Here is a 23991-nt window from a genome sequence, read left to right on the forward strand (position 1 = left end):
GTGTTTACTGTCCATTCAAAAATCAAATCTGTATGCTGCAGCAAAAAAAATAGTTTGTTATATTTTTCTTGTTCCATTTACTGCCACTCTGCTGTTTCTAAATTGAAAGTCTAAAATAGATTCTTAATTTGTTCTCCAATGCCCTGAGAATGTAGACTGTGACCTGGTTTTACTGGTAAACCAACAATGTTCATGTTGATATAATTGCAAATTTGGAGTTTTTGAAAAAAACGAAATTACATTTAGGGTGAGGGGGGGTGAGCCATGAACACCTGAGGGCAAAATGTTCCTCTTCACAGTAACCAAGGATCGGTTCTGGACCGCCTGATGTCCTCCTATAACCTTCCCGTCTAAGTATCGTCCAATCAAATACATTCAAACAAAAATACACAACACAACAGAAGTCTGTGGCTCAATCAGAGGTCCGGGGAGCAGAAAAAGTAGCAGGTGGTCAAGGCCCTGGCCAACCCCAGTGAAGGCCTGTGTAACTGTATTTTAAAGACATCCTTGTACTGCGAGTACTCCGGGAGAAAAATATTTTTGGAGCTGGTATGTGTTGTAAAAAGTAGTTAAGTAAAGTATTTAACAGGCTAAAAAAAAAAAAACTGTCATCAGTGCAACTGGGTAATTCTCCGTTTCAACACCAGTGGTGAATATTGCCCCTCCTCTCTCTCTCTTTCTCTCTCTCTCTCCCTCTCTCTCTCACCCTTCTACTTATGTCTAGTCTCCGCTCTGATCATGCAGCTGCACTGTGGGTAAACAGACGACAGGAACTAAGGCCACAGGACAGCAGACAGGTACTTGAAGTTGCAAATAATTTGAGGTAAGTTTTATTATTTGTTTGTTGTGTATATTTGTTTTAATAACATAAACAAATACATATGTATTACTGTAGTATCGTTAGCTGTGACTGGAGGAGTTGGTGATATTTTAAAATCCTCTGGCAGGCTACCAGCCGTTGCTTCATCCATTTGTACATCAACCAGTGGTGACAGACAGAAATGTCTGTTCTGTTTTGGTGTTCACTGTGAACAATGTTGCTGCTAGTTTGATTTCTTAAAAAAAAAAGCATTCTTCTGAGATTAAGGTTGCATGGATTTTAAGATTCAAATCAAAAAGTCTGTCAATCAACCAAAAAAAAAAACCCAAACAATTTGAAACATTTTGTCTACAGTAAATAAACCTGGTCCTGGATGAAAAAAATATATGCTGTGAATTTAAGCTGTGAATTTATCCACTGTTGGACAAACAAAGAACTTAATAAGATTAAACAACATTTATTTATATTTTCAGCTGAATTTCTAAAGCAATGAACACACTCAACAGTTAAAAAAAACTTTAAAAAGAAATTTATATTATAGTGTTGTACAGATTCATCATTACTTTATTCCAGTCTTTATTCCAGTTTTGAACTACTGTAACTATTCCTCGTTCCTAAGTTGCCTCTGTGTGAACCAATACCAATTCCAGCAGATTCCAGCAGTGGTCGTTATTCCTTAATCTTGGAACATAATCCTACTATGGATTATAATCTATTAATTGCATACAGATGATGCACACTCTTCAGATTGTTCGACTCGGTGATGACCTTTAACGTCTCATTAATCAAACATCGCGACCTCATTTACGTCGAGTGCCAATAGAGGGCAGTATCCCTCCAATAGGATAATCGCTAAATGCAGAGTGAAATTATTGATGTGGTTTTTAAACCTCGGAGAAGCCGTGTTGACGAAAAAAAACTTAACAATATTTTGATTATATTTTCAGATGTTATGAAATATGTATGTTTATTTAAATTGCTAATTAAAAAAGAGAAGTCATTCAGTGTAGTAAGGTTACGATGTATTTTTGGAAAGGGGAAATTAAAGACTAAATTAAATGTGTGATGTGAAACACCTGAACACAACATTTGCCGTAATGCAGCTATAGCCAGCCACATCCGGTGCATCTTAATCTACCCGGCACTTTGTCACGATCATCAACTGATGTCTGAACGATCACTGTGTGTTTGCTCTCACCTCTAAATGACTCTCTGCCCAAACTAATGGATGTTGATGATCTTTTAAAGCCTGATGTTCAATATTGACAGAGATCTTCTGGGTGTCTGCTCAATCACGTTGTTCACATCCCGACGTAAAGACTCGTTCTGTAATAAATACCAGTCCAAAGGTTTTGAGGAAAATTAAAAAAACAACGTGATTTTAGGACTGAAATCCACTTTCAGTTTAAAAAATATATGTGAGATGTGGTTTTGAAGATGTTTCGTGTTTTATTTTCCTGCTCTCTGTTTTAGCTGTGAGATAATATGGAAGAACCTGAGTTTTCTACCACTCTGGGATCCACAGAGTCCCAGGAGAGATCAACGCTGACAGGTATCTTTGTTTGGTTCCCACCCTCTGCAGAATGACGTTTATAAACATTTATTTCTTTTTTTAAACTACAGTTGGATGTCGAGATGCCAGGTCACAGGTCAAGTCTTCATTGTGTGTGTTTGCCCTTGAAGCTAACAGGTGCTGGGAGAACCTTGAGTGCTACATGGTCCTGATGAAGGCGGAGAGGACGGCGATCGGTTCCATCTGTTTCCTGGCGGGTCCCGTCACCCTGCTGGAGAACACTCTGGTGTTGGCGGTGATCATGGCCACCGCCTCCCTGCGCCAACGGCCCTCCTACCTCTTCATCGGCAGCATCGCTCTGGCGGATATCTTCGCCAGCTGCTTCTTCACAATCAGCTTCCTGGACTTTCACCTCTTCAGTCGCAGCGACGGCCCCACTGCCTACCTCTTCAAGCTAGGTGGCGTCACCATGGCCTTCAGCAGTTCAGTGGGAAGCCTTCTGCTGACGGCACTTGATCGCTATCTCTGCATCTACCAGGCGTCCACCTACAAGGTGATGCTGACCAGACAGAGGGCGCTGCTGAGCCTGCTGTTCCTCTGGAGTGCCACAATCTTCATCGCTTTCTTGCCTTTAATGGGCTGGAGGTGTCCCACCGGCCTGGCCCCGCCCTGTTCACGCCTGTTCCCCTACATCAACAGGAGCTACCTGGCCTGCTGGACAACTTTCATCCTGGTGTTACTGGCTCTGATTCTGGCGGCCTACGCTCTCATCCTGTGGAAAGCTCATTGTCACGAGTCCTTCATGACCAGTCTGCGGGAAACAGCGGCGACCGGCCACAACCGCATGAGGATGGACATCCGACTCGCTCGGACCTTTGGCCTCATCCTTGTAATCCTGGTGGGCTGCTGGCTGCCGGCACTTTCTTTCATGATAGCTGACGTCTGTGTCACCCTGACACATATGCAGCAGAGAGCGTTTGCCTTTTGCAGCACGCTGTGTCTGGTTAACTCCGCCATCAACCCAATGCTATATGCCCTGCGCTGCAGAGAGCTGAAGGTGGCGCTGCTGCAGCTACTACAACGGCTGTGCGAGAGTGGGAAGTGTAAAACTAAGGAAAACCTAACCCCAACGCTGCCCTCTGCAGACGACGACAACTTCACTGCCATGTTTGAAGAAGAGCAGCAACGGTCCAGAGACACCAGACTGAACTCCATCTCTGAAATAGTTGACAATGAGCATCCGGAGTTCAGGAAATGAAGAACCTGAAGCTGGCCAGATGGACAGGGTTAATCCAATGTTTAAAAATGGCCAGATGGACAGGGTTAATCCAATGTTGGTCTTTAAAATTTTAATCAGTTTTAGTGAAATCTAACAATGCTACAGCTAGCCTACTGTCCTGTCCATCAGTGGTCCCAGACCTGCTTTGTATTTGTAAGGCCTGGTCGACCGGTACCGGTCAGTACCATGGACCCGAGTATTGTTAAGAGTCAGTAACTTTTCAAAATAAAAGCTCTTTTAGGTCTTTACTCAACACTGAAGTCTGAAGACACGTTATTTTGAGAAATTCCAGATTATCCTTAAATAAAGAAAGTAAATATAAATGACAGATTTTCTCTTTAAATGATGTACATTATTAATTCTTTCACAGTCCACTGAGGCCTGGAACCAAATGACCCACGGACCAGTACCCCTGCATGGACCCGGGGTTGAGAACCCCTGCTGTACATAGTTTACTTTGTGAACAAAACTACTGTAGAAGCAGAGTGTATGTAAATAAAAATGATTAGGCTTCGCAAATGGTTTGCTGTGTTTATTATTGTGTCATTGAATCAATTCTCAAAACTCTAGCACCAAATATGCTAAAAGCAATATAGCTTATGTAGTTTATAGATTAAAACCAATCTTTTTTTGTTATTGTTATATATGTGACCTAATTTAGATGTTCATGTTTTAAATTTAAGTGCTCTGTTTTGTGAACTTCGGGTAACTCCTCTTTGGTTAATTAGAAAATTAAATACAAGTCACTGGGACGAGATTTTTCTACGAGCTATCAAAGCTCAACGAGCACTTTGATGCTGCGGGACTTTATTCCGGGGGGACGCTGATGCTGACACCGCCTGGTGTGCACAGAGTCCCGGAGGACGATACACGTTAACAGGTCTTAGATGAACAATAACAATCGTCGTTGAGATGCATTGTCCCAGTGTTTCCAGTTTAGCTGACCACCACCACCACCACCACCAGACGTCTCGTGAACCTTACAGTTTGAGTTCAACGGAAATCGATGAAATCAACAACAGGGGTGGCCGAGGGGACAATGCATCCTGAAGACAGTAAAGGTGAACACGGAAGAAGAAAAATGTGATCGTGTTCTTTTTGTACGTTCTATTTTAAAGCATGACTTTGATGGTTATAATTGATTTTGATTCGATTTTGAAAGAAAATAAACGACGGCAGACGTGTAACACCCCCATCTGCCGCCTAATGGTACGGTCTGCTCTTCTGACGTTTTAAAAATTCAGCAGGCTGCCTTATCGGTTCGCTCTGTGCTTAGAGAAGAAAATCCGTTGTTGTGAAGAGGAAGAAAGACGCCAGACACTCGGGGAAACGAAAACCATTTGAGTGCGACTTTTAAAACCCCATTTTTGCGGGTCGTTGTTTTTCCAACATTCTCTGTTTCCTGGTTTTGTCCAGCTAAAATGGCTTGTGGAGCAACATTAAAGCGGTCGATGGAGTTCGAGGCCCTCCTCAGTCCTCAGTCTCCAAAGCGGCGACGCTGCAATCCACTACCGGGGACTCCTGGCACTCCGTCCCCGCAAAGATGCAGCCTCCGTCCCCCGGTTGACAGCCCTTCGCATTCGATGTCGCCTCCAGCCATAGGTGGCGAACACAGGCTTACACCAGGTATGGAATTAGTCTAAATTTTGACGTTTTTGCGTTTAGGGTGGGTGTCATGGGGGATGGGGGTTAGGGTGGAGTGGAATGGAATGGATAGGATAGCTAGTTCTCAGATAATGAGAATGGGGGTTGGAGGCTAACGTTAGCCGGGCTAGGCTAACGCCAGGAAGAGGATTGTTACAGAATTGCCAACGAATATAATTTCACCCGGTATGAAATCAGTTGACGCACAACATGGTGCTGTCATTGTTGGTATGTTTTTTTCAGCATCGTGTCATCTTTTTATACTTAAGTGCGTAGTCTGGTGAGTTAGCTCACTCCAGCTAATGCTAATTTGTTAATTGCAGTGTTGACGTGTTTTAATGTATCCCCTCATTCGGTTAGACCCGATACTACTTACATCGAGAAAAAGAAAAAAACCGATATACGGTGGCCGTTGTATCGGCTAAACTCGGAGCAGTTGTAGCTGTTGTGGTGGTTGTTATGGATAATTCTTCATATTCATTAAAAATGACAACAAACATTTGTACAGTAACAGAGTCAAACAATAGAACTCATCCATGCGTTTGAGACTTGGGCGACAAACTACATCCTGTTGGCTCTGCTGGCATCACGGCGGCGGGATCCCATCAGTGTTGGCTGCTAACTGGCTAATTCACCGATGCTCCAGTGCGACAGTGGTCTCGGACTTGGGGGGGTGGGTGGGTTACCATTCTGCACCATAACCACTTAGGTTCCCCGGAGTGATGGAAGGCATTGTTCGTTTTCTTTTACAGCCACGATTTTTAATGCAGCTCTGCGGTGACTAATTGATGGTGTGGGGTGGACCAGCAGATAATTATCTGGAGGACTCCGCTCCCATACAGGAGCCCTGCTGTACGGTGTTGGAGGCTCAGTATTAGCAGCATTAGTGATGCTTTACAAGAATGTAATGGCACTATTATTTTTTACATTCTTCTTTGTTTTTATTCAGCACATCTAAACCTGACACTTTTAGTCATACCTCTTACATATTTCATAGTATTCTTAGCATTTTTGCAATTCAACTGTAACCCCAACATTGTTCCCCCCCCCCCTCCTGGGGGAGCATTAAAGTGTTACTGCTTCTGATGAGTTACGTCCCCCCAATGCACCTCTGGCTTAAATGTAGGGTTTAACCTTTTTAACAACTTCACTGCCTGTGAATAAAGACAATGACACTGCACTGTCTCTCTCTTTGTCTGTGACTTCAACACCAAGATATTTGAATTGACAAAATCCCCACCATGTTGTTTCTGAGCTTCCAGTATTGTGTAGAGAAACCTCACGGTACCTGTGGAAAAAGAAAGTGAAATAAAATCTGTGAACACTCTCACGCACAGACAACACCGTCACACAGTTGGTTATGATATAAATCTCCTTCATCTTTTTACCTGGAGTCGTGTCAACACACTGTGTGTTCCTGCTGCCATGGCTGAATAACAGCGCGGTGGATTACTGTGCTGCAGACATGAGGTCCAGATACCTGGTATTTCACTCACCTTCACTCAGAAAGAGGCCCCGCTAGGGAGCAGTGCCGCGGGTCGGACATTTCTGCTGCGCTTGAGAATGTAGTTTTGTTTTCAGCAAAAGGTCAGTTGTCAGATCTGCTGCTAACGTACACCCCCATGTTTCAAAAACCGGTCAGGTTTGTGTGTTTTGTTAGCCAGGTTCAGGTGTGACAAAACACTTTTTTTTTTTGTTTTGGCTGCCAGTTTGGACTTTATGGTTGTAGTTAAATCCCTCCCTGCCCCCCAAAAAAAGACAGATGGACGTCTTTGGTCCCTGTAAATATGGTCTCCATGCACACATAAATATGGACGTCAGTTTCCAGCGTCACTGCTCACATGCTCTCATGCGTTCCTTACACGTGGTGTTGTTGCCGGGCTCCACATCTGTCCCTGATAATGTATCAAATTAGACCTGTAAGAAACACAAAGGACAGACAGAAGGCTCCGTCTGTGACCCTGACGTGGATCAGGAACTACAGTTTGGACGAGTGTTGGTCCAAATTCTGGAGCAGCTGATTGGTTTATCTGAAGAAATACCGTATCCATTCAATCCCATTTCCTGGCAATTACGATATTTGAAACCCTCAGTCGTTGAACCCACGTGATTGGATGATATGGAATGAGTCACTTTTGTTTTTCTCCTGCCCCCAGCGTCACTGCTCACACCCATGTCCAATCTATCTGGCCCATGTCCAGTTTATCTGGCCCATCTCCCGTCTATTCAGTGGTTGGCTCGTGTGTAAGCCTTTTAGCCAGGCTTTCTCCACTCTGTTTCTCTTGCCCTCACAAGTATCTTGTATGATTGATTAATTGCCCTGGCCGTGTCAGGGTCAGTGTTTCCAGGCAACACCCACTACTGGTAGTTGACAGGAACTGGAAGCGACTGGCAGTACAAAGGTTTTCTAAATTGTTGGTCTGACTGAAAAAAAAAAACCAAACCCCACAGATCAAGGATCATAAACAAGCACATCAATTAGCCAAATTAGCTTCTCCAACAAGGGGCAGGGTTTCCGTCCTCGTTGATATTGTGTGGCGTTGAGCAGCGTTACTGGGGTAAAGGTGACAATGTCGGGGTGACTGCGTCGTCTCACTCAGATCTGTCCACACGGAGACACTGTGAGACCCCATCAGAGGATCTTGACCTCTGGTGATCTGCAGTGGGTCAGCCAGAAAAGGCTTGGGGTCAGGGGTCAGGAACCATCACTGTAACTGTATAGAATTGTTTTTTATTATTATGGTCAGCCAGAAAAGGCTTGGGGTCAGGAACCAGCCCACATCATTGTAACTGTATAGAATTGTTTTTTATTATTATTTCTTAGTAATGTTTGGATCTTTTTTTTATAGTCTTTAGATAAAAACTACAGTCATCTACAGTTTGTTGTCATGTGACTACAGGTCACCGTGGTTTTAAAGCTGATTAATAAAAAAAACTGATACAGTGCTGTAGAATAATACTGTCTAGAGAAATGAAGATTGCAATATTTTATTCTATCAATATTTTCTCACACTCCTACTGTCGACACAGTTCCATTAAAACCCAAATGTTTCTAAAATGCCTGATGACTTATCATGATCCGTGACTCACGGCCTCCGTTTTTCAGCTTGGACGGAGCCTGGAGTTCTCCGACTGTCGGTCGGAGCCTGGAGTTCTCTGACTTTTTTTCTTTATCTTGTTCCTGTCTGTTCCCCCACAGAGCAAATCTTCCAGAACCTTCGACAGGAATACAGTCGGATCCAGAGGCGGCGGCAGCTGGAAGGAGCGTTCAACCAGAGTGAAGCCTGTAGCTCCAGTGACGCCCCCAGCCCCAGTTCATCCCCCCACCCTCCCAGCTCCCCCCCAGGTAAATCCACACACTGCAGGAGTAGATGCATGGTAGATGATGAGGACCAGGACGGAAATACAGACAGAGGGAAGTCTGATGGTCGAGGAGGCCTCAGGTGGTCTCCGTCAGGTGGTCTCCGTCAGGTGGTCTCCGTCAGGTGGTCTCCATCTGTTCAACACCTTCAACCTTGTTGTTACGTTGACTTCTCCAGTTTTAAACGGTGTCCTGCACTGACTTGTTTTTAGGTTTCACTTTTGTTTCCGTCTTGTCTTTGTTTTCATTTGAATTCTCAGCGTAAAATGAAAGTGAAGCCGAAAAGCCCTTCACGATCCTCTCAGCCCAGAACTCTGAAAACAGTCCCACGTCTTTGAACCACACAACGTCACCACAAAACAAAAGGCATTTTACAGAACTGTAGACTGGACACCTGGGATGATTGACAGCAGGACACACACACACATACTGTACATATAGACTCAAATATATAATTATGACAGAGACACAAACACATGACACGTGTCTCTTACTGTGCAGTAACTCAGCCGTGCAGGATATTTAAGATGCCTGTGGTCAAAGGATCAACCTCTGGTTCTCAGTCCCCGGCAGGGCCGTTGTGTCTTGGTCCTCTGCACCCTGTTTCACAGACACCGTCCAAATGCAGAGGACACTTTGTGGATGTCCATTCTCTACCACTTCACTCTTTTCAGGATTGCAGAGAAGCTGGAGCCAAATCCCAGCAGTTAACGAGTGAGGGCGGGGTCGCACCCCAGACAGTTGGAGGAATAAATGTTGTTATTGTTTATGATGACAAATTAAAGTCTTTAAGGTTAGTTTGTTACTCCATTTAAAATTATTGTATGTGTAGAGACTTTTTTTTTTTTCTCAACGCATTTTTACGCTGTGTCCACACACACAAAAAAAACCAAACCCCCACTCTTGAAATGACAGCTGCTGTGTATTTGCTGCCGCGCCTCTGCAGAGACATCGGTTCCTCAGTAACAGAGGAACTCTTTGATGTTTTGAGCCATGCTTATGCAGGAGAGCATTCATTTGGAACTGATGAAATCTGCATCACCAACTGGCCTTTGGTCCCAGACAACAGTTCTTGTTTCAGACTTCTTCTTTTTTTGTTTGCTTTGTCGTAGGCTCCTCAAGGAAGGACCAGCCCTCGTTCACGCTGAGGCAGGTCAGCTACCTGTGTGAGCGCCTGCTCAAAGACCACGAGGAGAAGATCCGGGAGGAGTACGAACAGATTCTTAACACAAAACTTGCAGGTAAAAGTCACCGCCTTCACAGTTGACGCTACATGTCCCCACACTAGCCTGTAGGTGGCACTGTACGTTATATTCATATATATTTTAATGTAGTCAATGATGTTAGACCGTTTTAACAAAAGGAAATTTTATTGTTGGATTGTCTGGAACTAAGTTTCAGGTGGTCTACTGTAAAATGATTTTTTCCTAATGTTTATTTAATTTACTTTAATAAAAAAAAACCTCAAATCTAATCTGACTTTAATTTTGATCTGATGTCTTTTTAGAACAATATGAATCTTTTGTGAAATTCACACAAGACCAGATCATGCGAAGATACGGAGCCCGACCTGCTAGTTGTAAGTCTTTTTTTTAATTTCAATTTAAAGTCATATTTGACTGCCGTCTCCCCCGCAGGGGTAAATAATCTAAGGTTGAACTAATGAGTCCTCGCCCGTTGTTTTTCCAGACGTCTCCTGAACTCTTATGGACTAAGATTCCGACTTCCTGTCACCAGACGGCTGCTCTGTCACTGGCCCCCTCCACCTTTTATTTCCCTCTCCTTCTCCATCACAATGTCGGGTGCCATGGTTTATCTTCTCTGTTTTTATTTACTTGAAAACTGTCATCGCTGGCCAAACGTCAGAATCTGAAAGAAGAAAAACAATGTTTGAGGCCTGTTCCTTTTTATTAACTTCCCCGTCTCCCCCCCCCCTCTCCCTCTGGTCTTCCTTTTTTTATATGCTCCTCCATTAAACTCCTTCTAAACGCAGACCTGAGACAAAACTGTGCCAGTGCTGTAGAAAAAGCTTGTTGGCTCAAATCGTCACTCTGTAACCTTCCAGCAGCTGTATTTAATATTTCCAGCCCCCCACCCCACTCCACCATGTTCCTGCGGCTCGTGCCCACCCACCCCTCTCCTCCTCCTCCTCCTCTTCTTCACACCTCTTTACTCGAATGTAGATTTTGAAAAAATAAATAAAAGTTCTGTGATTAACCTCTGTTGTGTAATAGACGATTTTATCAGTGTGAACAGGATGTTCAACAGACGGTTTCACCAAAACACACGTTAATATTTATTGTTATGATGGCAGAAATGTAGTGCATGAAGTTTTAAATACTGCAGTGATACTATAGGTTTGTGTGGAAGTACAACATATAACCTGTTATACCACAGAAAAACTGTCTACAATCAGGTAGTGATCATTTCAAACACGACAACATTCAGTATTTGGTATATAAAAAAATACATTTTTTATTTAGCCACTCCATGAGAGCCACATGTGGCCCCGGAGCCACAGGTTGCGGACCTCTGCTATAGAAGGTAGACTATCAAACATAATATGTAGCGGTTAGCCTGCCTGCGTGTCTTGCAAACAGAGAGAGCAGAGAGTCCTGGGTTAAATTCCCAAAGGAGACACATATCCCTAATGGCTGTCTGTGTCGGTTCCAAAGACTAAAACTGTAAATTTCCTAAATTCGGGATGAAGAATGGACCCAGTTATTATTAATGTTTAAGTGTGAGTTTTAAAATGTACTTTATTTCAATATTTATTACTATTTATATTGTTTTATTAAATAATTCAAGAGAATGAATTCAAATGTTATTTATAAGACCCGCCCCTGGAAGCTGTCACGGCTGGGGCGCCACCCTGTGGCCTTTCAACAAGCCTTCTGTTTTGCCTGATTAGGTCCATCAGTCTGAGGAGGCGCAGCTGGAGGTGGCAGAGTTAAAGATGCTAAGATTCTCTTTAGGAGTGACAAGAATGGACAGGATCAGGAATGAGGTCATTAGAGGGACAACACAGACAGGAAGGTTTGGAGAAAAAGCTAGAGTAGAAAAAAAAATTTCAAAATTTTTTTTTCCCAAAATTCTTTTTCAAAAACGAATTTTCAAAAAAAATTAAAAACAATTTTTTTTCAAAAAAAACGACACAGACAGGAAGGTTAGGAGAAAAAGACAGAGAAGCCAGATTGAGATGGTTTGGACATGTGCAGAGGAGGGACAGTGAATACATTGGTAGAAGAATGTTAGAGATGGAGCTACCAGGTAGGAGGAAGAGAGGAAGGCCAAAGAGGAGATATATGGATGCAGTGAGGGAGGACATGCAGAGAGTTGGAGTCAGAGTAGGAGATGCAGAGAACAGGGAGAGATGGAAATCAATCATTTGCTGTAGGTAGTCCTGAAAAAAAAAGGAACAAAGCCGAAAGAAAAAGAAGAAGAAGGTCCAGCAGTCTGGTTCCCACGTAGGAAATGTTGACTTTTATACCATCTAGTGGTAAGAATACGTAATGCAGAATTACAGTTACATTGTTTGGAATTACAGTTTCATTATGACATTAAACCGCAGGTGGTCGTCAACGATGCTGCGTTCACTGTCACTGGTTCTTCTCCCACCTCTTATTCAACCGTCCAAAAACATGACCAAAACCAACCAACAAACAAAAAGAAAATGTGTTTAAAATAAATGAGAAAAAAGTTTTTACATTGTTATCAAAAGCATCATATTCTATACTATTGTTTTACTGAATAAACTATACAAACATATTCTTTGACAGACACTCGTTTACATCAACAATATTTTTACATTTGTGCACAAATATATTCTATTGTACTGTAGCTTTAAACACAGCCCATATTATTTGTTTACATTCTTTGTAAAAGGACAAATGTATCCAAACTCACCCTCCTCGGTGTGAAAGACGTGTATGTGTGTGTGTGACGTCAGCCCAGGTGTGGCAGCGGCAGCCATGCAGGAAGCAGGTAGACTGTGATGGCTGCAGACGGTCGTCATTGTTCGGGGACAGCTCGGAAGACGTGTTGACTTTTTTTTGTGAGAGGCAGAGGGAAGTGGAGGAGAAGTTTGTTTGTTCAGAGGAAGGAAGTTTCCCGTATGAGAAGTAAATGCCGCGGCTATAATTATCTCCCCGCCCGCGTGTGTGTGTATGTGTGTTTTTCTTCGCTACCACGGACAGTGGGATTTTTTTTTTTATGGTTTAGACGAATCGCCCGGGAACATGGAGGATTCGCCTTAAAACTCTTATGGTCAGAGTTTTAATTTACTTTGAATCCGACGACAACGGATTTTGTGCTTCTATAGATTCAGGATCGTCCGGATTGATCTGGATTCTTCCCGCCGGTGAAGAAGGTGAGTGAACGCCGTTAAATACTACATATTTAATGTAATTAACTGGTACTATTTCAGTAGATTTGAGCGCTTTCAAACCACCATCTTTCTAGTAAACAGGAAACACTAATTGGGAACTAAACGGTATCAGACTGTGACCAACTTCTGTAGAAGACGGTGGTTTATGTCCTCATTTTAACGTTGGACTGTGTTGTTTTTACCGCCGCCATGACGTTTAGCTTTATTTCTATATGTTTGTACAGGGGCGGTCCTAGCGTAAACAGGTTCACCCACCCCTTTAACATGTTTACTACTTTTATTATTACATTAATAAAAAAAACATGTTTACTACTTTTATTATTACATCAATAAAAAAAACTTACTTTTATTTGACACATTGGCAAAAACATTGTAGTAAAAAAAATAGAAATAAGTCACAACAATATTATGTAGACACTAATACAATACTAATACTTGAAGGACGAAGAAGAAACTGCTAAACATTTGTGAAGTTTTAATTTATGGGAAAAATCAAGAAGTAAGACTGGATTTTTATTTAACTTTCTATGTGTAAAGCAGCCACAGACATTAAAAAAATAAATTATGGATGGGTTGCAATTAAAAATAACGTCATTACTTACAGGCTTGTAATCAATGAAAGTGCATCGATTGTATTTTTATCACTTTATATATTTGTCACAAAAGAGTTAAAACGTTTTTAAAATCCAATGACGACTGAATCAATGAAGTTAAACGGCAAAACTGTTTATTTTTCACCTGTTTCTCTGTACTTTTTATCAGTCTACCACATGTACAGAGTAGTATAAACCCACAGTACAATTACAGCTGTTATATTCAACGTTTAAAGACTTTTATTTCTTCTTCTGCGACCTTGTCTATAAGCGCAAATGACACTTAAAACAAATGTCATGAAAGAAGATAGATAGAATGATCGATGGGTGAATCGAATAAACAAACATTCGGGGAGTTCCCTTCGGGGAATTAAGTCGTGCTGTGACATGAAGCAGAACATTTCTGATCGCAGTGTTTATCATACTTCTCTCCGTGGTGTAGGACTCCACCGGTGATGGACAACATAGACCTAGAGCAGCAGGAGCCACTTCCTGTGGACAGAGATGGGAGACGGTTGAAGACGGACCAAACTGACGGCGCCAGGAAGCCGGGCTGCTGTGAGAGGTTCCAGCAGACTGTGTCCAAGTGGATGCTTCCAGAAGACCTACGTAGCAAGTACCTGGAACGAACCAACTGCTGTCCACCGCCCATCTTCATCATCCTCATCAGTATCGGAGAGGTGAGGAAATTCCCAATTTGTGACTCGCTTTTCCACGTTAATCACACAACAAGACAAAGTACCAGAAACAAACAACGTTCCACTGGAGCGTCGCAGTTACAAGTAACAACAAAAATAAACCCTCTTTATGGGAAATAGTTCACATCGTGACCCACTGATCCAGAGGCTCATGACATCGTGTCATATGTTGTTTACAGCATTTAAACAAACTAACGTTCGCGGAGCTTCATGGAAAAGATGCTGTGATGTTGCTTATAAACATTTGAAGATGCTTTAAATGTTTATAATTAAATGTAAAATACCGCTGCCACAGGGGGCGCCATTAAAGATATGTGTGGTTCTAGGTTGTGTTTTTATTCCTAATTTTCAGAAAGAATAACTAGTTGAAGAATATTCTTATCTGTGATTTTCTATTTTATTAAATACTAGATATTCCAGGTGACCCAATGTGAGGTCACAAACCCCAGGTTGAAAAACACTGGATTAAATAATTCCAAGGATTCCAGAAAAACTGGTTATTTATTGTCAGCCAATGAGAGATGAGTTGAGCTCTGTGTTGACCGAGCTCCTCCACATCTGTTTGGAATCGAACCTCACTCTCTCTGAACCCCGTCCATGTTGTCCAGGTTCTTGGGGACCCTCTGGGGTCACGTGTCCAAACTGACTTCCTGTTTCCTCCTCTTTTGTTTGGCTTCAGTTGGCAGTGTTCATCTACTACGCTGTGTGGAAGCCCCAGAAACAGTGGGTGACCCTGGACGAGGGCATCTGGAAAAGCCCGCTGACCTACAAGCCGGAGATGAGACAGGAAGCGTGGCGATTCTTCTCCTACATGTTTGTCCACGCTGGGTAAGAGTGGGCGGAGCCGATGATCCGGTGTTTTCAATGTGATGAAAGGTGGTCAGATGTTCATAGATGACCACAGTGACCTGGTCCTGTGGCAGAGTCAACGTCAATGTGGTTGAACCGATAACTCATGCAGGTTTTGGTTTCCAGGCCGTCAGAGTCACTGAGTCACAGCAGTTGAGTTTGGAGAATGACTTGTTATTATGGAGTCGCTGATTCCATTAGAATAAGGCAGCAGTGTGTTCTGCTGTTTTATAGGAACGGAAGTCAAAAAGTTCTAAGACAAACTAGAACGATCCTAAAAAGAACAAATCTCTTTCTCTCCATTCAAGTCTAAACCAGAGGTTCTAAACCTGTGGCTTCTCGGACAAATGTGGTTCATTAGCTTTTTTTAGCATTAGCCTAATTTAAAATCTTATTTGACCGATGACATTTTTTATATGAAAATACAGATTTTGATGGTGGTAAAAACTGCTGCAGAATTCCAGAGAACGTCTGACACCAGATCACGACCTGGTTCTTGGTCTTGGTCCAAGGTCTGAAATCCAGGTCCTTTAAATGTTCTTTCTTCTCAGATGGTTCTAGATCTAAAGCTGTGTCAATCATTTGAACTGGTTCCTTTTTGAGTTTGGTTAAAAATGTGAAACTGCAGAAACCTCCACACCAGAACAGACAGAACAATCACCCTGTCATTCTCCGCCCCCCCACAGGGTGGAGCACATCTTGGGCAACCTGCTGATGCAGCTGCTGCTGGGAATCCCACTGGAACTGGTTCATAAAGGCTTTGAAGTGGGCATGGTTTACCTTGCTGGTGTCCTTGCTGGTAAGACACCATGGTCTCCTGGTCTCCTCCCACCTCCGACTGTTCTACACCCGGACGTCTGACCTCTGCTGGTCTTCATTTGAACTTCTCTGGTTGTTTGTTTGTTCTCAGGTTCTTTGGCGAGTTCCATCTTTGATCCTCTCAGTGCGCTGGTGGGGGCCTCTGGGGGGGTGTACGCCCTGATAGGGGGCTACTTTATGAATGCAGTCGTGGTAAGAACAGTGTTAACTTTATATTTATTAGGGATGCAACGATACACTCAACTCAAGATACGATTTTATAATGATTTATTTTTTAAAACAAAATAAACTAAAATCCTTTGTATTCACTTTACGCCACCTACTGTACTAGAGTGTGTAGTGTCACGGTATGACCAGTGACTTTTTGAGATAACAGCATACTCCTTACACCTTTATGTGAGATTCATTTTTTATTTCAACTGATGATTGGTGATTTGTTACGGATTTGTACAGATTTTTAATTACATCCCTAATATTTATGTCAACATAAGTTTATAAACTTGTTTGGTCCTGGGTTTTGACAAAATTCTCTTTTTCAAGTTCACGTGTAAATTGTAACGGTTGAATTCCACAGAACTTCCGAGAAATGATTCCTCTCCTGGGAATATTTCGGATCCTTGTCATCGTCATAATAGGTATGTTCTCCTGTGGTGCTGCTGAACATTTTATACTTTATTTTGTTTAAAATATTTGTTTATTTTGTATTTTTTTCACCTAAAGTAATAATTGAACTCTGCTTCCCTTTCACAGTTGGCACAGATTTTGGCTTCGCCTTCTACAGGAGGTTCATGGCTGATGAAGCTGGAATGAGGGTACGATCGTTTCTTCTTCATAATAAAGAATAAAAATAAAAACAGATTCAAAAACATCAACATGAGGGAAAAAACTCAGTCAGTTCCCGGTGAACTTTGTTTATTATGTAATTTAAAAAAGATGATTTTTCACAATTAATTAATATATATAATTCATTACATACATTTTTTTTATTGTGTTTACAGATGAAGTGTTTCATTTATATATATTTTCCTCGTTGACATTTACACTCACTTCTACGTCTCAGGTTGACTGACTCAGATTTTTAGTTTTATTTTTTTCCCCTCAGTCCTCATTTGTTTTGGTTGTTGAATCAGTCGCTGCGTTTCGTTTGTGTTCACCACACGTGGCTAAAGCTGAGGGTTTAGTGCTGAAACAAGACCACAGGCTGAAAGTTTGAAGCTGACCTCGTCTCCTCTGACCTCAGGTGTCCTTCGTGGCTCACTTTGGAGGAATCGTGGCCGGGATGACCGTCGGCTACGTCTTCTTCAGTGCTTACAACATGAAGCTCCTGAAGGACCCACGCTTCTGGATGTGTATAGTGGGCTACGTCCTCTTTGTCCTCTTCGCGGTGCTTTTCAATATCTTTCTCTCACCGGCGCCATAGCTTTAGAACCGAGGGAGGAGCATCACAATTATTTTGTCTTACTCGTTGTTTTTTTAAAGAACAGAAAGGTTTTGTGAAACTTTGTTTGTTTTTTAGCTCAAGCAAAGAGCGCCCCCTGTAGCTTGATTGAAGTCAGTTCATTTAATGTGTCTTTAAATTCTTTTGACAAATATGAAATTTACTGTTACTGTTTTGAATTTTTGTTTTTTTTACATTGAAATGCAGTTTAATGTCCAGATCATTTTAAGGGTCAGGGATTGTTGTTGTAAACTGAAGTGTGTGTTAATCTGTGGATTTCCAGTGTTAAACATAAACTTCACCTGGTGCAGACCAACATTACATCAATGTTTTTTTAACAAAAATATTTGTGGGTTAACATGTTTTGTGCCATTCTTAGGGTCCCGTCTCACAGTTGTAGAACCACTGTTATGGAGTGATATATTTTTCTAAACTAAATCTACATCACATACAATCCACAGCTTGAAATGAGTTCCATTTACTGTAAAATAAGTCATCCATTACTAAACATTCGTGTTTAAATTGTTTACACATTTCATACCCACCTTTCTTTTTCCTTGCCTCTATAGTGCCCTCCAGTGGCTGTACCTCAGACGTACTTAAATTACTACAGCATTAAACCAAGTTGTATCTCCACGGTGTCACCTGTAACCCCCCCCCTTCACTCCCACCTGCAGGAAACTCTCCTGTTACCATGTGCAGACGTGCTGTATGAAGTTGGCCACCAGTGAGCGCTCTTCTTTATTGACACAGATTTATAGTAAATATAGTAGCGTAGAGTGAACGAGGCCTGGTGCGATTCAGAGCGGAGCAGCGGAGTATGAAATCGGACATGATGACACATTGATCATTTCGCCACAGTAGCACGCGGCGGTACGTATTGACCACGCAGACCCCGTGTCAGTTAATGACCGGTATTGACACGGTGGGAACTGTGGTCACAGCATCTCTTTCCTGTTTCCTCCTCTGGGTTCATGTAAAGTTAAACTGTGACACTGTTGTCAGTACGATCTCATACTAAGTCCTTTAATACGGTTAGTTTGATCCCAGCAGCCTGAGTCCACAAAGCATTTAGATACTGGTCCACGCCCCAGTGTTTTGGCCACCTCTGCTGTATAGTGTGGAGTCCATCCTCGGTCCGGCTGCTGAGGTCAGTGCTGGGGTTAAACCCCAGCTACAGCAGCATCAGTGGGGGCTGTGATCTGAATGCACCAGAGGCTGCTGGTATCGATCTCCTCTGGTCAGAGCTGCTCTGGCACTGGTTCCTGCAGAACGACTGGTTGGATGTTTTCGCTCGGTGTCCGACGACGACGACAACAACAACAACAATGAAGCAGCGGCAGGTGGCTGGAGTTAAGGTGGTGTACGAGGCCTCATGTGGAAGGAGCTGACAATTTTCTCCCAACTCTTTGGTGACCACTTCTGGGCCGCATGACCCGAGGAGATTTAAGTCACCACAGGCAGTCTGTCCATACTGCTGCAAGGTAAGTGAACGCCACACGGAGGTCTGCTGCTGTTTGTCTGCGCGTGTATATATTTGTATTTATGTATTTTATTTCTGTCCTGTGGTCCCAGAGGAGAGGTACTACATTTTTAGGGCAGAAAGTAATTGAGAAACACACTGCATTAGTGAGCTGCACTTCACTTCCTTCACCACCAGGCCACCACGAAATTAAATTCCATCCATCCATTTTCATCCATTTATCTGTTACCGGGTCGCGGGGGCAGCAGCCTCCACCCAAATCACATTGCATCGTACCAACCCCCATGAACCTGTACCTGAGTCCACTGGAAGGTACCAACTGCCCTAACCGGGATTCGAACTTACCCATGAGGTTAACCCTGGAGGGGAACCCACACCAATGACAGAGACATTGCCTCTGGGCCAAAGCGCCAATAGAAATTAAATGTTTGGACAATATCGGCAAAAAGTTAATAAACTGCAGGTCACCATCTTTAATTTCTCCTGTGTTTTTTTTGTTTGTTTGTTTGTTTTGTTGTCAGTCATAATGGCAGAGTGAAGATGGGGGACTGGAACTTCCTTGGGGGCATTTTGGAGGAGGTACACATCCACTCCACCATGGTGGGAAAGATCTGGCTCACCATCCTGTTCATCTTTCGTATGCTGGTCCTGGGGGTGGCGGCGGAGGACGTGTGGAACGACGAGCAGGCCGACTTCGTGTGCAACACGGAGCAGCCCGGCTGCAGGAACGTGTGCTACGACCTGGCCTTCCCCATATCGCTCATCCGCTACTGGGTGCTGCAGGTCATTTTCGTGTCCTCGCCCTCACTGGTCTACATGGGCCACGCCCTCTACAGGCTGAGAGCACTGGAGAAGGTACGGCAGAGGAAGAAGGCCCTGCTGCGGAAGGAGCTGGAGTTGGTGGACTTGGAGTTGGCCGAATCCAGGAGAAGGATCGAGCGTGAGATGAAGAGCCTGGATCAGAGGAAAGTCAACAAAGCCCCACTGAGCGGCTCCTTGCTGCGCACGTACGTGGCCCACATCGTCACTCGCTCCGTCGTGGAAGTGGCCTTCATGACGGGCCAGTATCTCCTGTATGGTTTTCACCTGAACCCGCTCTTCAGGTGCGAGCGAGATCCCTGTCCCAACGCTGTGGACTGTTATGTTTCTCGACCCACGGAGAAAAGTGTCTTCATGGTGTTCATGCAGTGCATCGCTGCCATCTCACTCTTCTTAAACGTCCTGGAGATCCTGCACCTGGGCTACAAGAACATCAAAAAGGCCATCTTGGACCTCTACCCGCACCTGAGTGATGAAAAAGATGAACTTAACGAGTACCTCGCTCAGAAATACAAAAAAGAATCCGTTTGGCAGGTGTACACAGGGGGCGCCAGAAAAGCCACACTGGCCTCCAAGGCCAGCGACTACAACCTGTTGATGGACAGGGTCCAGAACACGGTGACGTTCCCAGACCCTGTGGAATCTTTTCCCTCCGTCCCCGGGGAGCAGACCCTGCACCAGGATTCAGATGATCTCAGAGCTTCGTCTCAAAGCCCCCCAGGACAAAACGGTGGCTTTCCTGACCACCAGGCCTGTTCAACACGCTGTGACTCCTTCGCTCCCAAGCACAGAGGTGAGGACGCCTCCCAAGAGAGCGTTGACAGAGGCGTCCCCGTTTCACCAAAATGGCCACTGAAGACAAAAAATGTCGCCACCCTCCCCACGCTGTCGGAAAATGTACAGAAAACATGGATGGTTCAAGAATCTAAATTACTCACAGTGACTGAGGGGAAGAACTGTTCTTCTTCTGGGGGACCTTCATCTACCTGCGTGTGGTCAAAATCCAATGAGAAACATGGAAACCGGACTTGTAGCCCAGAGGAGTCCAGCTCAGGATCAAACGCAGCTTCCTGTCGCTGCAAAACAACGGTTTCAAGTTCCACGAGCAGCAGACGAGCTCCAGACCTGAAGATCTGACACTGACGTCACCCTGGATGTCACTGCTCCAACGGCAGCTTATAGTGGAGTTGTTGATAACTGCCCTCTGATACTTGTCTGTTGTCTTTAGGGGTAACAGTCAAATGAATAAATAAATAGAAAACAGGTGGCAAAAACAAACATGTCTTTAGATTTTCCCTCATTGTTCTACATTCACAGACTCACGGTACAAGTTTAGACTTTAGTCACCTGGTCTATTATGTCCTGGCTGCAGTGTTTGTTTACCAGGATGGTAGGTTACATTAGCTCTGGTGTCTGTACCAGGACTGTTGTAGCTAACGTTAGCTCTGGAGTCTGTACCAGGACTGTTGTAGCTAACGTCAGCTCTGGTGTCTGTACCAGGACTGTGGTAGCTAACGTTAGCTCTGGTGTCTGTACTAGGACTGTTGTAGCTAACGTTAGCTTTGGTGTCTGTAGAAGGGCTGTTGAGTTTTCCAAAGTATCACATGCTATAACGTTAGCTTTGGTATCTGTAGAAGGGCAGTTCAGGACTGTTGTAGCTAACGTTAGCCATAACTGAAGTCTTACGTACTAGAGTTTTCCAAAGTATCACATGCTGTTCAAATACATCTGAGCATATCAATTAGCCGATAACACAGAAACACAAATACTGCTGGTCCCGTGACTGATGTCCTGTTTCATTTTGACTCCCTGAGGTAATTACCAAACAATAATAAAGTCTAATAATATCTGGTCCCAGACGTCTTTAATTGACTGTGTGTTTCTGTCTTTACGTCCAGAGAGCATGGACTAGTAGAAGACAAAGAGCTACTGACCTACTGACGGAGTCAACATTCAAATTCAAACCCCTGTCCCACATTTGGTCACAATAGTAACAAGGATCACAATTTAATAAATAACAGGTGTTGGGGTTAAGAGGAATGAGATGTTTCTAATCTGTCTGGGAATATTTCACTATGAAACTTTACTGAATTACGCTGAAGGTAACAAACCAACAACAACAAAAAAAACCCCAACAAAAACAAACATGCATGTTGACGTCCTAGTTGTTCAGTAAAGAACTTTATATTTAGAATGCGTACACACTATAACTCACACAACACAAGTGACTTATTTAACAAAGAAGCTTCTGTACATTTCTGAGTTTTTTTTTTACATTTTAAGTATTTACAAGCCTTAAAAAATAAAGTTTAAATGTGTTCCAGGCCTGGATGGGACATAAACCCGTGACACTGAGGCAGCTTTGTAGTAACATTAACTCGACCAGCAGTTCTTAAACTACAGTGTTACTTGAGCTCCCTCTCGTGGTAAGCGTCTAATAATTCACAAAATCAGTTTCTTCCTCAGATGCTGGACTTGTGTCCAGATGCGGTGGTACAAGGTGACAAAATAGACAAAATAATAAAAAAACCTATTCTTATCATACACACTTCACCCTAAACTATTCAATCATGTTGTGATTCGAGATGTTGAGGTCTACTCTGGCCCTGCTCCGCCCTGCGACACAGGCTGGTAACGCCGCAGCTGCAGAGACACAGAGAAGGTTTGAGTTGTTGCCCACGACCAGGTCTAAAGACTGCTGACGTACTTCAGGTTTACTTTTTCTTTTAGCTCCTTTTTTTCCTCTGTCCGACGTTTACACCTCTGTCTCAGCTCCACGGCCTCCTGCTGCAGCTGCACAAACTCCCCTAAAGCCTGGTCACCGACGTTAAGATGCTTCTTCAGATATCTGGTCGAGTATTTGAGGCGATAATACTCAGGATATTTTGAGAAATACACAGAGAAACAGGGAGAACTACATTTGCAATTTTCTGCAGTAGAGGAGACCATGAACGCATCACTCTCTGTGTCCCAGGCAACCTGCTACCAACAACTGCGTCCCCAGGAGGCGCTAGTGTCAAAAAGGATACTCCAGAGCATCGGTGGGCCGTTCAGGTTCTTCATATAAACAAACGAGAGCTAAAAACGAACACAAATCAACAGTTAGAACACAAACATGGTTTTGGTTTAAATGTAAATCTGCCTGAACTAGGACGAAACCACACCCCCGTGTGGCTGGTATCTATTACTACTTTGGATATACAGCATTCTGTGATCACAGGTCACAGTTATAGTAAATCATACCGTACCACTTGTAAGACTGTCAACTACTCCAGTTTTCTCCAAGTATCTTCGTAACTGTTCCCTCTTGTTCTCCGAAGCCTGCCGGAAAAAAATGGGACATTTTCACTGGAATGCAAGGTTTCCAAGTCATCTAACTTAGTGTTAATATCTAATAACACTTTAATAAAGTTCTAGATTTTATCACTTCATTAAATGCGAAAAAAATACAGTACTTTATTCCAAAATCAATACAATATACCAATAATGTCAAACGGTTATTTGTTAGTTTACAGTACTTTATTCCAAAATCAATACAATTTACCAATAACATGTTAGGGAAAATGTCAAACGATTATTAGTTAGTTTACCATACATGAAATGATAATATAAAACGTTTTAAAACAAAAACAACTGCGACGGTTTCCTACGTTAGCTCGGCTAATCTGGCACAGACCCATAGGTAAGATGAGTTGACAGCAGACACACTTACCTTTTGTTGGGCCATGGTGATTATAAATGGATAAGACGACGTTTCTCCTCTGGATGAACTTTAAGTAGTTCGGTCTGTGCCGCAGTCGATACCTTTTTCAAATTGTGCTGCTCGACTGAAAAGTTAAGTTTTATTTCTTCCGTGTGGCCTTCACTGGTTCCTCGTAAAATGTGTTCAGGTTAATCAGCTATAACCGAAGAGCGGCAAAACATTTAAACTGTGAAAATAACTATCGGTAGCCACAGGGAAACCGATGTAGATATTGGAAATACTAAACACATAACTTGTATTTACTATATCGATCCACCCATCAATGTATTTATAATAATACAATAAAATGTTATTGAGAACCTCAAAATTCTCGTTTCCCTTTTTGAACAATACAGAAATACGACGTTTAGAATTACGACACTTTCGAAAGACGCTGAAAGCATCAATGGAACTGTACGGGCTCTCTGCTGCCATCGAGTGCTTATATAATAATGCAGCTGCCCAGTTTAAAATATCGCCTTTTTGAACGCTAATCAATGACTGTAATGTGGAAAATTAATCTGATGTTACTACAAAAGCTCCAAA

General features: G+C 43.0%; 5 protein-coding genes across 5 annotated transcripts; 4 read left to right on the forward strand and 1 right to left on the reverse strand.

The window, feature by feature from the left end:
- Positions 1 to 321: 321 nt before the first annotated feature.
- On the forward strand, positions 322 to 3635 carry cnr2 (cannabinoid receptor 2). Its single transcript, XM_025061924.1, has 3 exons — positions 322 to 823; positions 2294 to 2372; positions 2504 to 3635. The coding sequence occupies exons 2-3, from the start codon at positions 2306 to 2308 to the stop codon at positions 3589 to 3591; spliced, it is 1155 nt and encodes a 384-aa protein (XP_024917692.1). The 5' UTR covers positions 322 to 823; positions 2294 to 2305; the 3' UTR covers positions 3592 to 3635.
- Positions 3636 to 4860: 1225 nt separating this feature from the next.
- akirin1 (akirin 1) lies at positions 4861 to 10838 on the forward strand. Its single transcript, XM_025061788.1, has 5 exons — positions 4861 to 5238; positions 8456 to 8602; positions 9730 to 9858; positions 10125 to 10196; positions 10307 to 10838. The coding sequence occupies exons 1-5, from the start codon at positions 5034 to 5036 to the stop codon at positions 10315 to 10317; spliced, it is 564 nt and encodes a 187-aa protein (XP_024917556.1). The 5' UTR covers positions 4861 to 5033; the 3' UTR covers positions 10318 to 10838.
- A 1679-nt stretch (positions 10839 to 12517) lies between these two features.
- rhbdl2 (rhomboid, veinlet-like 2 (Drosophila)) lies at positions 12518 to 17717 on the forward strand. The gene is made up of 8 exons (XM_008322723.3): positions 12518 to 12986; positions 14040 to 14277; positions 14975 to 15123; positions 15831 to 15943; positions 16055 to 16155; positions 16538 to 16598; positions 16714 to 16775; positions 17204 to 17717. The coding sequence occupies exons 2-8, from the start codon at positions 14053 to 14055 to the stop codon at positions 17381 to 17383; spliced, it is 891 nt and encodes a 296-aa protein (XP_008320945.1). The 5' UTR covers positions 12518 to 12986; positions 14040 to 14052; the 3' UTR covers positions 17384 to 17717.
- A 1599-nt stretch (positions 17718 to 19316) lies between these two features.
- gja9a (gap junction protein alpha 9a) lies at positions 19317 to 21306 on the forward strand. Its single transcript, XM_008322722.3, has one exon. The coding sequence runs from the start codon at positions 19425 to 19427 to the stop codon at positions 20838 to 20840; it is 1416 nt and encodes a 471-aa protein (XP_008320944.1). The 5' UTR covers positions 19317 to 19424; the 3' UTR covers positions 20841 to 21306.
- Positions 21307 to 21865: 559 nt separating this feature from the next.
- On the reverse strand, positions 21866 to 23759 carry LOC103387916 (c-Myc-binding protein). The gene is made up of 5 exons (XM_008322721.3): positions 23416 to 23759; positions 22952 to 23024; positions 22733 to 22781; positions 22422 to 22551; positions 21866 to 22346 (listed from the first exon to the last, which is right to left on the reverse strand). The coding sequence occupies exons 1-5, from the start codon at positions 23428 to 23430 to the stop codon at positions 22299 to 22301; spliced, it is 315 nt and encodes a 104-aa protein (XP_008320943.1). The 5' UTR covers positions 23431 to 23759; the 3' UTR covers positions 21866 to 22298.
- Positions 23760 to 23991: the final 232 nt, after the last annotated feature.

The sequence above is a fragment of the Cynoglossus semilaevis genome, chromosome 13 (assembly GCF_000523025.1).
Source record: "Cynoglossus semilaevis isolate Cse_v1.0 chromosome 13, Cse_v1.0, whole genome shotgun sequence".
Taxonomy (NCBI): Eukaryota; Metazoa; Chordata; class Actinopteri; order Pleuronectiformes; family Cynoglossidae; genus Cynoglossus; species Cynoglossus semilaevis.

Excerpts from the sequence above, each read along its gene's own strand:
- cnr2 (XM_025061924.1), top strand. The coding sequence starts at position 2,306 with ATGGAAGAACCTGAGTTTTCTACCACTCTGGGATCCACAGAGTCCCAG. Across the intron at positions 2,373-2,503 it reads GGAGAGATCAACGCTGACAG|CTAACAGGTGCTGGGAGAAC; the intron begins GTATCTTTGTTT and ends TTGCCCTTGAAG.
- akirin1 (XM_025061788.1), top strand. The coding sequence starts at position 5,034 with ATGGCTTGTGGAGCAACATTAAAGCGGTCGATGGAGTTCGAGGCCCTC. Across the intron at positions 8,603-9,729 it reads CCCTCCCAGCTCCCCCCCAG|GCTCCTCAAGGAAGGACCAG; the intron begins GTAAATCCACAC and ends GCTTTGTCGTAG. Across the intron at positions 9,859-10,124 it reads TCTTAACACAAAACTTGCAG|AACAATATGAATCTTTTGTG; the intron begins GTAAAAGTCACC and ends ATGTCTTTTTAG.
- rhbdl2 (XM_008322723.3), top strand. The coding sequence starts at position 14,053 with ATGGACAACATAGACCTAGAGCAGCAGGAGCCACTTCCTGTGGACAGA. Across the intron at positions 14,278-14,974 it reads TCCTCATCAGTATCGGAGAG|TTGGCAGTGTTCATCTACTA; the intron begins GTGAGGAAATTC and ends GTTTGGCTTCAG. Across the intron at positions 15,124-15,830 it reads TACATGTTTGTCCACGCTGG|GGTGGAGCACATCTTGGGCA; the intron begins GTAAGAGTGGGC and ends GCCCCCCCACAG.
- gja9a (XM_008322722.3), top strand. The coding sequence starts at position 19,425 with ATGGGGGACTGGAACTTCCTTGGGGGCATTTTGGAGGAGGTACACATC.
- LOC103387916 (XM_008322721.3), bottom strand. Across the intron at positions 22,782-22,951 it reads AGTTGACAGTCTTACAAGTG|CTCTCGTTTGTTTATATGAA; the intron begins GTACGGTATGAT and ends GTTCGTTTTTAG. Across the intron at positions 22,552-22,732 it reads CGGCCCACCGATGCTCTGGA|ATATCTGAAGAAGCATCTTA; the intron begins GTATCCTTTTTG and ends ATACTCGACCAG.